Here is a 12379-nt window from a genome sequence, read left to right as displayed (position 1 = left end):
CAAAACATTATTGCCAAAATTTAATAATATCAAAATACTATTAAATTTATTAGTAATATTATTTTTGAGACATTGAAAATGACCTCTTCTCAGGTATAGATATATTTTAAAAAAATGTGAACGATGTTTTATTTTATTATTTTTTAATCTATAATCTTTAAAATTAAGTTAAAAAAAACCCAAAGATTTGAGAAATCTTTACTATTTCATTATATTATTGAGTGTTAGTACTAACATTAATCGGTCAAATTGATTAAAAATATCATAATTTACTTTCTTGGAATGATGGAATTTTTAAAAAAAAAATAAAATTGAAAATGGATATCAAATGTCGGCTTTTCGACATAATTTTTTTAAGATAGACTTTTTCTCTTGACTATTCTAATTTATAGCTTCATATCAAACATTTTTTTTTTTATGGTAAACTTGCGAGATATAATCTCACGGAGATTTTAATATCGCAATAAATACATATTGAATCTATGACTTGTATATAATGATGAAATGAACTCAAATAGATATTTTTTTTCATGACTTTATCTCAATAATAAATTATCTAGTGAAATTTTATAAGTAAAATCTACGAAGGGTAGATCATAAGCAGATCGTATCACTATTTCATAAAATAAAAAAAAATATTTTGAATGATCTCATCAAAAACTAAACAAACGCCTAAATATAAATTATCAGACCCAACCCAATCGAAAGACCCTCGAAATAACGACTTTACATAATATTACTATTTTAACTATCAACTAAACACTATTGTCAAATGTTTATTATTTAATAATTACATCACATACTGTCAAATTTACTAACATTTTTTTTTATGATAAAGAAAACTAATATTACTCATAATTCAACGATTTCATCAAAAACTAAACAACACACTTAAATGTAAATTATCAAATCTAATTCAACCCAATCGAAAGACCCTCGGAATAATGACTTTACATAATATTACTATTACACTATTGCCAAATGTTTAATATTTAATAATTACATCAAATACTGTTAAATTTATTAACATTATTTTTTATGAAAAAGAAAACTAATATTACTCATAAAACACTGAAATTGACTTCTTCCCAGTACATATGTAAAAAAAAAAACCTTTATTTTATTATTTTTTAGAACTAGGTTCAGGTACAGTGTACTTTTTATTTTAATTACTTTCCTTTCACATTACCTACGTGACGTAACCGAAGCACTCATTAAATTTAGGTTATTTTTATTTATTATTCGTATAATTTATGTGACATATTTCAATTTTATTAGAGACAAATAATTTAAGTTTGATCGATAATTTATTAATAAAATTTATATATTTATAAATCACTTAAAATAAAATACTATAAGTTATAATAATTGGTAATTTAAAATATTTAAAAGATATATGAAAAATTTACGGAGAGAAGATAAACCTGTTTAAATTGAAAAAGTATTGGTTAAAAGAACAGAGAATCTTTATTTAAATATTTTCCGCCGAAATTAACAACGAATTTATAATTTCTTCCTATATATTAATATCATCATCAACAAGCATCTCGATGTGTAATAAGGGATAGAGAGAGAAGGAGATAGAGAGAGAAAGTACAAAATTGACCTTCCACTCTCTGTGGATCTAGGGTTTCACAATACACAGTTGAGCCACCGCATCGTCATCTACACCGCCGTACTACAACTACTATCTGAAAAATCATCTAAACCCTACTTTTAATCTTCTCTTAATCATCATCTTCTATAAAGAAACCCTAAAATTTTCATTCTTTTTTGGGTATTTTTTTGGGTAAATCTGAATGAAATTTGATAAACGATGACGTTTGATTGGTTGATTTGATAAAGATTTGATAAGATCTGACTTTTTTTTTCTGTTTCGATTGGATTTTAAGCATAATTTCTAGATCGATCTATATTGACGATGAGAAACTGAAAGGGAAAAGGATAGAAATTGTTTTTTTTTTTGAACTTTTTGTGATTACAGAGAAAAAACGCAAAAAACAGGAAAAATGTTTAAATCGACGGTGGTGTTGTATGAAGGAGAAAGATTGGTGGGAGAAGTTGAAATATACTGTGAGAAGGGTGTGGTATGGGGGGAGAAAGTAATAAGGATATCTCACTATTCGCCGTCAAGCGAGAGATGTCCACCACTGGCAGTGCTACACACAGTTACCACTGGATTAAGCTTCAAATTGGAACCTACAAAATCAAAGCCGCTGACCCAAGACTCGCCGCTCACTCTTTTGCATTCCACATGTCTCAGAGATAACAAGGTATACCCCAAATTGCTGAATTGACAGTAACAAACTTGAACTTGAGATAATTAAAAGAAATTAAGATAAAACTAATCGAATCATTTCCAAGACTGGCTAATTATGAAGAAAAAAACCTAGTTTATGAAACAAGTAATTAATATCCAGATGAAACATAACTTGAATTTTAAGAATCAAATTCTTGATTCTACATACTAAAAAAACAATTAAAACCCTAATTATTTTTAAGAACTGGACTCTGGATAAAATGGATGATGACCAAATAATTGATGTGAAGCAGATGCTCGTTTGGCTTGTACCCTTTTGTATTTTTTTTTTTTTGAAAATTTTGGACTTTAGACTAATACTATTCCTGGAAGTTAACAGAACTCTTTGCAGATTTGCTTAAAATTTGCGACCTACATATATGGCAACTCTATGAACTTGGTGACTTTAATGCTAAATGGATTACTTACTTTTCTGTAAATGGGATACTGCAAGATTGAGCCTTTTGCTGTCTACTGCAGTGTGAAGTTGAGAAAGGGATGGACTGATGGATAGGGTTTTATTGCAGGGTTTTGTTGAAGGCTAAGTTGCTCGGACTCTTCACTTTAGGTGCCGCACACGTGTTCGACACAACATGGGTGTGGTATCCGTACCCTATCTGGTCATTCTATTTTGGTACTTAGACCATATTCGACGAAGGAATCCCGGATAGATTTAATGATTTATGTAATCTAAACAAAAGTTAAGGTGAATTTGAAGAAAATGAAATACCTTGTATATAGAAATTTCCTTTTAGCTCTTTCCGGGATTTCCCTCTTATCAATATTTTCTCCTCAAGCTTCCCACATAATATATCCTAATTTAGGTTTTATAACTCTACTTTTAGATATTTGAATTATTTTTAGTCGAACCCCCGCATCCGTATCCATACCTAGATCTCTATCCTCGAATCTTAAAATTTAGATCATGATGAATTGGACCTCTAGATCCGCACCGGAGTCCGAGCAACTTAGTTTTAAGTAGCAATCTGTCCTTGTATTTCCTGTCAAGCTGAGGTTTCTTTTAAGAACTACTGAATCTAATGTAGATTACTTCTATTCCTGCATTTATTTTGTAAATATCAGGCTTGGATTCTTGCTTCAGGGGTCTATACTCGAAAGAGGACTCGAAGAGTATTTGAAGCTCTTTTACAATTGATAGCTTTCTGATATGATGAACATAAAAAGTCTATTTTGTTTATTTCTTTTAATGTAGAAGGTCTACTGTAATTGTTCCTATACATATATAAAAAGGTCTATTCAAATTGTTGCAAATAGACGAACATTCTGAAAGCTTTTCACAAATACATCGTCCACGTCTTCCGCAAATGTACCATTTGTAGCTTAGATTTTTTGAGAGGTCTTTCCTTTGATACGTGGTATTTATTTGGGCTCTTTCTCATTGTCTCCCTTTCAAATATCAATTGCTCGCTTATCAAAGTTATTACCGCGTATTTTTTTTTATGCAGACTGCGGTGATGCCACTTGGAAGAGAGGAACTTCATTTAGTCGCCATGCAGTCTAAGAATATTGGCGGACAGTGTCCTTGCTTTTGGGGATTTAAGGTTGCATCAGGGCTTTATGATTCTTGTCTAACAATGCTAAACCTCAGGTGTCTTGGCATTGTATTTGATCTTGATGAGACACTCATAGTTGCCAACACAATGCGTTCATTTGAGGATAGAATAGAGGCCTTGCAGCGGAAAATAAATTCAGAGTCAGATCCGCAACGTGCCTCTGTTATGCTGGCTGAGGTCAAGCGTTATCAGGAGGATAAAATTATTTTAAAGCAATATGCCGAAAATGATCAGGTTGTTGACAATGGAAAGGTGATCAAATCTCAGTCTGAGGTTTTCCCCGCATTGTCTGATAATCACCAACCTATTGTCAGACCCCTGATTAGGTTGCAAGATAGAAACATTATTCTTACTCGTATTAATCCAATGGTATGTGTACTTTGTACTCTATCGTCTATACCATGTTATCCCTGTTTTGTTAATCTTGTCATCTATGGTCCACTGGTGACTAGTTGACTGCCAGATGAGGAATGCAAGTCATTTGTAGTCTTACGTTTACTGTTGAAAGGGGTTCAGTGATGGGACTATCCATTTCTTTCTCCCCTTTCTCTTTTGCATTAAACTGTTTTATGGTCTAAAGCTTTATCTTCCTTTTTTTGGGGGGATGCATCACATATTCTTTCCGTGGCAGATCCGTGATACTAGTGTTCTTGTGAGATTGAGACCTGCTTGGGAGGATCTCCGAAGCTATCTGACTGCAAGGGGTCGGAAGCGCTTTGAAGTTTATGTGTGCACAATGGCTGAAAGAGATTATGCTTTAGAAATGTGGCGCCTTCTTGATCCAGAATCAAACTTGATTAACTCACAAGAACTCTTGGATCGTATTGTCTGTGTCAAGTCTGGCAAGTTTCTAAATTACCAAACTTTCGCTAGTACCATTGTTCTTTTTCTCTCTAATCACTGACTTTTCATGATTATGTTGTAGGCTTGAGGAAATCTTTGTTCAATGTATTCCAAGATGGAAATTGTCATCCTAAGATGGCATTGGTGATTGATGATCGCTTGAAAGTGTGGGATGATAAGGATCAACCCCGAGTGCACGTTGTTCCTGCATTTGCTCCATATTTTTCCCCTCAAGCTGAAGTATGTACCGCATTCTCTTAGTGTTTCTGTGAGATGTTGATCTATATTATATGTTAACATTCTGAAGTACTTGAATAATTTTACTGTAGGGCAACAATTCTGTTCCTGTCCTTTGTGTTGCCAGAAATGTAGCCTGCAATGTTAGAGGTGGTTTTTTCAAGTAAGATTTTAGGAGATTACCTGGTGCCAACAATCTTTATTGTCCAACTTATTTTATCTGATTTTATTTAGATTTGGTTGTCTCTTGGGGTTAGTTTCTTTTATCTGATTGTAGCTAAATTAGTTTTACTTACTTGGTCTGACTTTGTGCAGAGATTTTGATGAAGGCCTATTACAGCGAATATCTGAAGTTGCATATGAAGATGATATTAAACAAGTTCCTTCTGCTCCCGATGTTAGCAACTATTTGATTTCGGAGGTTAGTGAGAATGATATCTAAAAGTTTCCATTTCTCTTGACAGATCTTAGTTTTTATGATTATCTACAATATGGATGATAAAATTTTGCACCAATTAACAAATAATTATGAATATTTATGAGAATATATTATTTTGCTGGTCAGGATGATCCTTCAGCTGTAAACGGGAATAAGGATTCACTTGGATTTGATGGAATGGCTGATAGTGAGGTTGAAAGGAGACTCAAGGTACAATAATGTTATATTTGAATCTTGTACTCAGTTTGGGTATGTGTATCCACACTTTTCATGAGGTTCAGAAGTGCTGGATGTGGTTATTCTGCACTCTCTTGATAATTTATTCCTCTGTACATTGTAATTTTTTCTTCTAGCATGTAGTGGAACTCGTCTTCTTTGTGACAAATACTGTAGCGTAATATTTAGTTATCTCGGCCTTTCAGGAAGCAATGTTGGCTTCAACAAGTGTTCCTTCTCAAATGACAAATTTGGATCCAAGACTTGTACCAGCTCTCCAGTACCCTGTCCCACCTGTTATTTCACAACCAAGCATTCAAGGCCCAGTGGTGCCTTTTCCTACTCAACATCTCCCTCAAGTGACTTCTGTACTTAAATCATCAGTGACTCAAATAAGTCCTCAGGATACAAGCTTGCAAAGTTCTCCTGCTAGGGAAGAGGGTGAGGTACCAGAATCTGAATTAGATCCTGATACAAGGAGGAGATTACTTATATTGCAGCATGGTCAAGACACGAGAGATCAAGTATCAAGTGAACCTAAGTTCCCTATGGGGACTCCATTACAAGTATCTGTGCCACCACGGGTGCAGCCACATGGTTGGTTTCCGGCTGAGGAAGAGATGAGCCCTAGGCAACTTAATCGACCCTTACCTCCCAAGGAATTTCCTTTAAATCCAGAGTCTATGCATATTAACAAACATCGGCCTCCTCATCCACCTTTTCTTCCCAAAATGGAGACTTCTATGCCATCTGATAGAGTTCTTTTTGAGAACCAGAGGCTGCCAAAAGAGGTGAGTTATCTATTTGTTAATGCCAACAGCTTTGAAAATTCATTTATCACGCGTAACTTATGACCAAACTGTTTTTTTTGGTTTGTTTCCATTTTGCTTTCCAGGTAATCCCTCGGGATGACAGGATGAGATTTTCCCAATCACAACCTAGCTTTCGTCCACCAGGTATGGTCATGAACCATGCTTGTGAACTGTTATGTAAAAGCTTAAGCATTTTGACTCTTTAACTTAAAGACAGTTTCTGATTGGTATATATGTTGACCAAGACTGTTTCTTAGTTTTCACTTTTCCTTTAAGTTGCTTTCTGAAAGCTTGTTAAGTACTTGAAATTTTGCAGTAATAGATGCTATAATTTATAATTCTTGTCAGAACTCAGAAGTGGGGACTGCTGAAAATAGGACAAATAGGTGGCTACCCTACAATATTACAATTTTTCTGGAGTATGGACCTCTTTTAACACCCAGAGAAACAAAACTAAGCAGTATGGGCTCATGTTGAGTGCTTTGGTTGAGCCTCAGCCCCCTCCCAGATTTCTTCTTTTATTATGAAAGCAAATGTGATTTGGTTTTAGGAGTGCATTTTTGCATGCATCTTTCTGCTTAGGTTTATACAACCACCACGCCTTGTCCAAGCCTTGATGGACAAAGTTACCTAGCCTGTGATGGTGGGAGTTAGCAGGTACTCTGTGGAATTAGTCATGATGTGCACAAGATGGCCCTGATGGGGTCACAGTTACATGAATCCTCACAGACGATGTTTAGGTTTATCAGGCTTGAAATTCTACATGTCCATGAATAGGTGATGAAGATAATATCTCAGTGTTGATCTAAATAAGAGTGTCTTTTTAATGTGTACAAGCTAAATAACTACACTTTATTTTCTTATAAAACAAACACATGACACTTGAAAAAAGAAGAAGCAGATAACAGGTCTGTTATCCAACTATGTGATGTCACTGGACGAAAAATATGAGACAAGCTAAATCTCTATTCAGAAATGGTGTTAAAAAGTTCTAGTTTCACAGGTGAGGAAGTTCCCTTGGGTCGGTCATCTTCCAGCAATAGGGTTCTTGACCTTGAACCTGGACATTATGATCCATATCTAGAAACACCTGCTGGAGCTTTACAAGATATTGCATTCAAGTGTGGAGCAAAGGTAGTGCTTCCCCTATTATGTCCAGTCATCAGGCAGCACTAATGTAAAGTTTCCTCCCTTCTATTTGTGAGGTCTCTGAATGCTTATGGCAAATACATGCAGGTCGAATTCAGATCAAGTTTTCTTTCGAGTCCAGAACTGCAGTTCTCCTTGGAGGTATGCTGAGTACATATATCCTAATTCTACTATTCCAATGAGCTTTATGTCTCACCTTTACTTAATGAAGAATGTACCACAATCTGCAAGTCTTATGGACCTTGTTTCTGTCTTGCCTGTGAGCTCTGTCAAGCCATGTTTTAGTAGCATGAATGTCAACACTTCTTTTGTATTGTTGGACAAGCTTCCTATCTGATTTTCTGCAATCTTGTTTACTGAGGTCTATCCATCTTATTGAATCATAGTTTGTATTGCTTGTATAGGTGTTGTTTGCAGGAGAAAAAGTTGGAGAAGGAATTGGCCGGACGAGAAGGGAAGCACAACGACATGCTGCTGAGGAATCTCTTATGTATCTGGCCGGTAAGTTTGTTGTGTTGTGTCATAATTCACAGTAGGAAATGATCTGACTTTTCAAAGGTTGGTTTTACTGTGATTAGATTCCATCACCTTGTATTAGCTAACCTATATGCACTTCCACGGTTATAGAGTGTTCTTTGAGCAAACCTGGTGATAGAGTGAAGTTCTGAACTGATGTTGTTGGCACTTGGAGTTGTGAGTATCCCTGTGCAGTCTTTAAGAGGATTTTATACTGAATTTGAGTTAAGTGGATTTTATTCCACTTAACCGTGACATCTTTCAGTGGTGAATTTTGTTTCATCTATTGGGAAAATTATTTAAACTTTGAGAGCAAGTTTGAAAAACTCTTAGGAGTAAATAGAGTCAAGCTAAAAGGCTTTCATCCTTCTGTGAAGTTCAACTTTTCCTGGTACTTAGTTCTACGTTGGGTTGTCTGTATCAAAAAAAAAGAAGTTGTTTGTTGGGCTGTTACTCCAATTTATGTACTGTTATCCATCTCCCCCTCCTAACCAAAATAATAATAATAATAAAAAAAGGAGGTTCTGCTGTATTTGCATAGATGCTGCTTTTTTCTTCTTTCAAGGAGTCATCCTTCTAGTTGTGTGCATAATGCTTCAGTAGAATATTGTAAAAATAATGTGTGAGGTTTTTGTTGACCAGTCCCTTTCCTGGAAAAGGGTTCAGAAAGAGGAGAACATTTCTTTTTTGGGCAGAATAGTTGGTGATCACATTACTTCACTTTGGACTCTTGAGACATTTTAATGTTGATGTTAATTGTTTAATCCTTGTGTTAAGGAACTCTTTAGAGAGATCACAGGGTATCTAGTTGTGGCCTAATTTGGTATTGATATAACTTAGCCACGAGATACTGTGGTTGGAGAGGATGGGGGGATAAATAGTTATGATTGCTCTTGCTGAATAAGCACTACACAAGTCTTATATAGTGTGCTTGGTGGCAAATCAGAGGAATATTTTCTTATTAGCAAACCATATGCAATATCCATGAATTTTAGATGTTCATCGGGTCAAATGTTATGTTTCCAAATAAGTTTGATGATTTTGACATTTTCATGTTGCTTCCACAGACAAATACTTGTCATGTATCAAACCTGATTCCAGTTCCACACAGGGTGATGGATTTAGGTTTCCAAATGCAAGTGATAATGGGTTTGTTGACAACATGAGTCCTTTTGGGTATCAAGATCGTGTCTCACATTCTTTTGCATCAGAGCCTCCCAGAGTGTTGGATCCAAGGCTTGAGGTTTTTAAGAAGTCAGTGGGTTCAGTTGGCGCTCTAAGAGAACTAGTATGATTTTATAAGCTTGCTATGTTAGTGTACCTTATTTACCTCAGTTTTCTTTTGATGTCTTGGGATGTGCCATTTATTATTTTGATTCTTTCAGTGCGCAATTGAAGGACTTGGTTTGGCATTCCAAACTCAGCCTCAACTTTCAGCTAATCCGGGCCAGAAAAGTGAAATATACGCCCAGGTTACCCATTTACTTCCCTTTCTTCTTTGCTATTGCTGATTAATCGAAACATGCTTAGCTGTAGTGTTAGGAACTCTTATCATCTTTTCTGACTCATGGCTTAGATGCGATATACCATTTATTATTTTGAAATAATTGCAACCTTTTGCTTCATTCGCGGGATGGATCTAGGCCATCTTTTATCCTTTGCATTTAGTTCTCTCTCTCTAATAATCACTAAAGAAAAGATTTTATTAATCTTGAACAGCACTAAGATAAATCTTGAATATGTGTAACAAAAGTTTAAGAGATAGTCTCCCATTAGCATGTTTTCTGTATTTTTTTCAAATATTCCAGTATGCTACTAACATACACTATTGAACTTTAATTTGCTGATGGCTTCTGTTCTGTTCTACAAAATCTGCTTTCCTTCCTTTCCATGTTGTCCAGAGAATACAAACATGTATTGCTTTTCTATATCCTCTTTCTCTTCTTACTCTGGAGCCCCCAACCTCAGCCTCCTCTTTTTTATTTCTTCTCTTCTGTATATTGAAGGCCATCATTTTGGTTGGGAGGGGAGTTAGGCCCTGACCCCTTACTTAGAAGTCAGACCCCTTTATCTCCAGCTTCCAAATAGCTTCTTGGTCGGTCTTTGACATTGTCCATTTAACCTTGAAAACATTTCTGAAACTGTCTGTGTCACACTTGAATTTGACTGTTTTTCCTCTATTTCCCTCTCTCGTAGATAGCATCTGTTGATGATGAATAGCCCCTTTTTCTGCAGCTTGTCCTGTGTCAAGCAAACATCCATGCTCTGCGAGCTTAAAAAAACACTCTACCTTGTGCTGTACCACTTATCCAATATTTCTCCATTGCCAACTGTTCTGGTGCATTCTCTATTGTCAATGCTCTGTAGCAGGATTGTACCGTAAACTCACCTCTCTTGTCCTGCAACAAGAGAAGAACTTTGCATTCAGTTCTTTCTCTTGATAGGTTAAAACATTTAATGTTTAATCTGGTATTGAAGTTTCTGGAAAGCATTCTTTGCTAAACATCAAGTTCGATATTAGAAATTCATATAATGGTGGATGGTTGGTGGAGATTTGGTGTATAGTTTTGTTTGCAAAGTAGTGATTCTCATAGTTTCAAGAAACAAGTATGCACTTAAGATGGCAGAGTTATCATGTCTATTGAGCAACTATCTCTTGCCTTGCTGACATTGTGCGTACTTTTGTCTATTTGGTAATCATGCTGCAGGTGGAAATTGATGGCCAAGTATTTGGCAAAGGAATTGGTTCAACGTGGGATGATGCTAAAACACAGGTGCTTACTTTTAGAGCTTGCGTTTTAAATTCCTATCTTATCCCTTTTCTCTATGATTTAAAATTTTGGGCTGCACATTTGTTTCTCTAGGCTGCTGAAAGGGCTCTTGTTGCTCTGAAGTCTGAGCTGGCTCAATTTTCTCACAAGCGCCAGGGTTCTCCAAGGTAAGTGATTTCAGGCATTTCACTTTTGAAACTAAAGTAATGTAGTTTCCTCTATTTGGAAGGCAATTTTTTCCTCAGGCCACCTAGTAAACCTTATGAAACTCTTGTGTGTGTGTGTGTGGATTTGGGGTGGGGGGTATGCAGATTCTGATTTGTCTTTTTGCTGCCATCTGTTCCTAATTTATATTTTTTTGCCTCCTTCGCATCTTGTTATTTAAGGGTAAGCGGGTATTGGATTTCTGGTGAAGCCATTCTCTTTATTTTAGAGTTGTGTTCTCCATGGCTTTGTTGAGGCAAACCAGTATTAGCTTCTGATTGTTTACATGCATTTATTGTTGCTCTTTCATCCAGATCATTGCAGCAGGGATTTTCTAATAAAAGATTGAAACCAGAATATTCTCGGGGTGTGCAGCAGAGAGTACCATTGTCTGGTAGATTCCCGAAGAATACTTCCGCTATGCCATGAACTATGTATAAAGATTCTTGACCTCTGCTTGTACATCAACCCCATAGAAATTTTAACATGCATGGGAACATCTGCCGCTGTGATTTGTGAAGCCAATTGGGATCTATACTATGAATCGCTGTCCTGCTGTTTCAGCTAGACTATATCCAGTATGCACGCTCACAATAGAAGCACGTGTCTGGATTGATAGATCAAAATTGAATCACCTTTTGGGAGCCAGGCAGTTCAAATTTGTAAACTGTGGATGTCTTGCTATTTTCCGTGTGATTTTGGGACTTAGAGACTCAAAAAGCCACTTAGAGCCTGGAATGAGTTCACATCTTCATTCAAGATGGGCACCAAAAGCCGCATACTTCCGGGAGTTCTTCAGGCATTGAATACACTTTGGCCATGTCCAATGTGTTTTCCGGAGTACACTTCAATTTTGACGATTTCATAGTTAATTTAGGATATGATTTGAGACCTTTCGCTTTTGTGTTTTCTCTCGCATCTTTTAGATACCAAATAGGACGAGTGGAAAATTTTGTTAAGCTGTAATTAGCTTATTGTAGTCTATTTTTCCATTGTTTTTTGTATTCCCAGGGGGTACAATTTACTGTCCAAATGTAACCTTCTGCAATTGATTAATGCAATTTTTGGTTTTCAGCAATTGATCGTCTCTTTTTATTTTCCTACACACATCATCTTCACCCTCACTCAATATTTTTTACTTGCATATCGAGTAGGACATAGAGGGTGAGCAACTCCATCTTCAATTCCAAGGCTGTGGATTTGAGTCATCGAGTTCAATTTTCGTGATCTCCTTTCATGGACCAAATATAATTTTTAAAAAAATATTATGAAATTAAAAGACGGTTGGAGTGGTCTCTTTGTATTGTTTTTAATTTTCA

General features: G+C 35.8%; 1 protein-coding gene across 1 annotated transcript; it reads left to right on the top strand.

Annotated features, from left to right (window-relative positions):
• The first annotated feature begins 1549 nt into the window (after positions 1 to 1549).
• On the top strand, positions 1550 to 12138 carry LOC125822446 (RNA polymerase II C-terminal domain phosphatase-like 1). Its single transcript, XM_049501844.1, has 17 exons — positions 1550 to 2273; positions 3766 to 4242; positions 4505 to 4715; positions 4799 to 4956; positions 5046 to 5116; positions 5269 to 5374; positions 5519 to 5602; positions 5815 to 6399; positions 6504 to 6564; positions 7424 to 7554; positions 7657 to 7710; positions 7974 to 8070; positions 9153 to 9373; positions 9471 to 9557; positions 10794 to 10859; positions 10950 to 11023; positions 11375 to 12138. The coding sequence occupies exons 1-17, from the start codon at positions 2010 to 2012 to the stop codon at positions 11487 to 11489; spliced, it is 2862 nt and encodes a 953-aa protein (XP_049357801.1). The 5' UTR covers positions 1550 to 2009; the 3' UTR covers positions 11490 to 12138.
• Positions 12139 to 12379: the final 241 nt, after the last annotated feature.

This window comes from Solanum verrucosum, unplaced genomic scaffold, assembly GCF_900185275.1.
Source record: "Solanum verrucosum unplaced genomic scaffold, falcon-dt-bn FXZP01000103.1, whole genome shotgun sequence".
NCBI lineage: Eukaryota > Viridiplantae > Streptophyta > Magnoliopsida > Solanales > Solanaceae > Solanum > Solanum verrucosum.
Note: the sequence above shows the minus strand (reverse complement) of the source record. Positions and strands in the feature narration are given on the sequence as shown.

Coding starts and splice junctions, on each gene's coding strand:
- LOC125822446 (XM_049501844.1), top strand. CDS start 2,010: ATGTTTAAATCGACGGTGGTGTTGTATGAAGGAGAAAGATTGGTGGGA. Junction 4,243..4,504: donor TTACTCGTATTAATCCAATG/GTATGTGTACTT, acceptor TTTCCGTGGCAG/ATCCGTGATACTAGTGTTCT. Junction 9,558..10,793: donor AAAGTGAAATATACGCCCAG/GTTACCCATTTA, acceptor ATCATGCTGCAG/GTGGAAATTGATGGCCAAGT.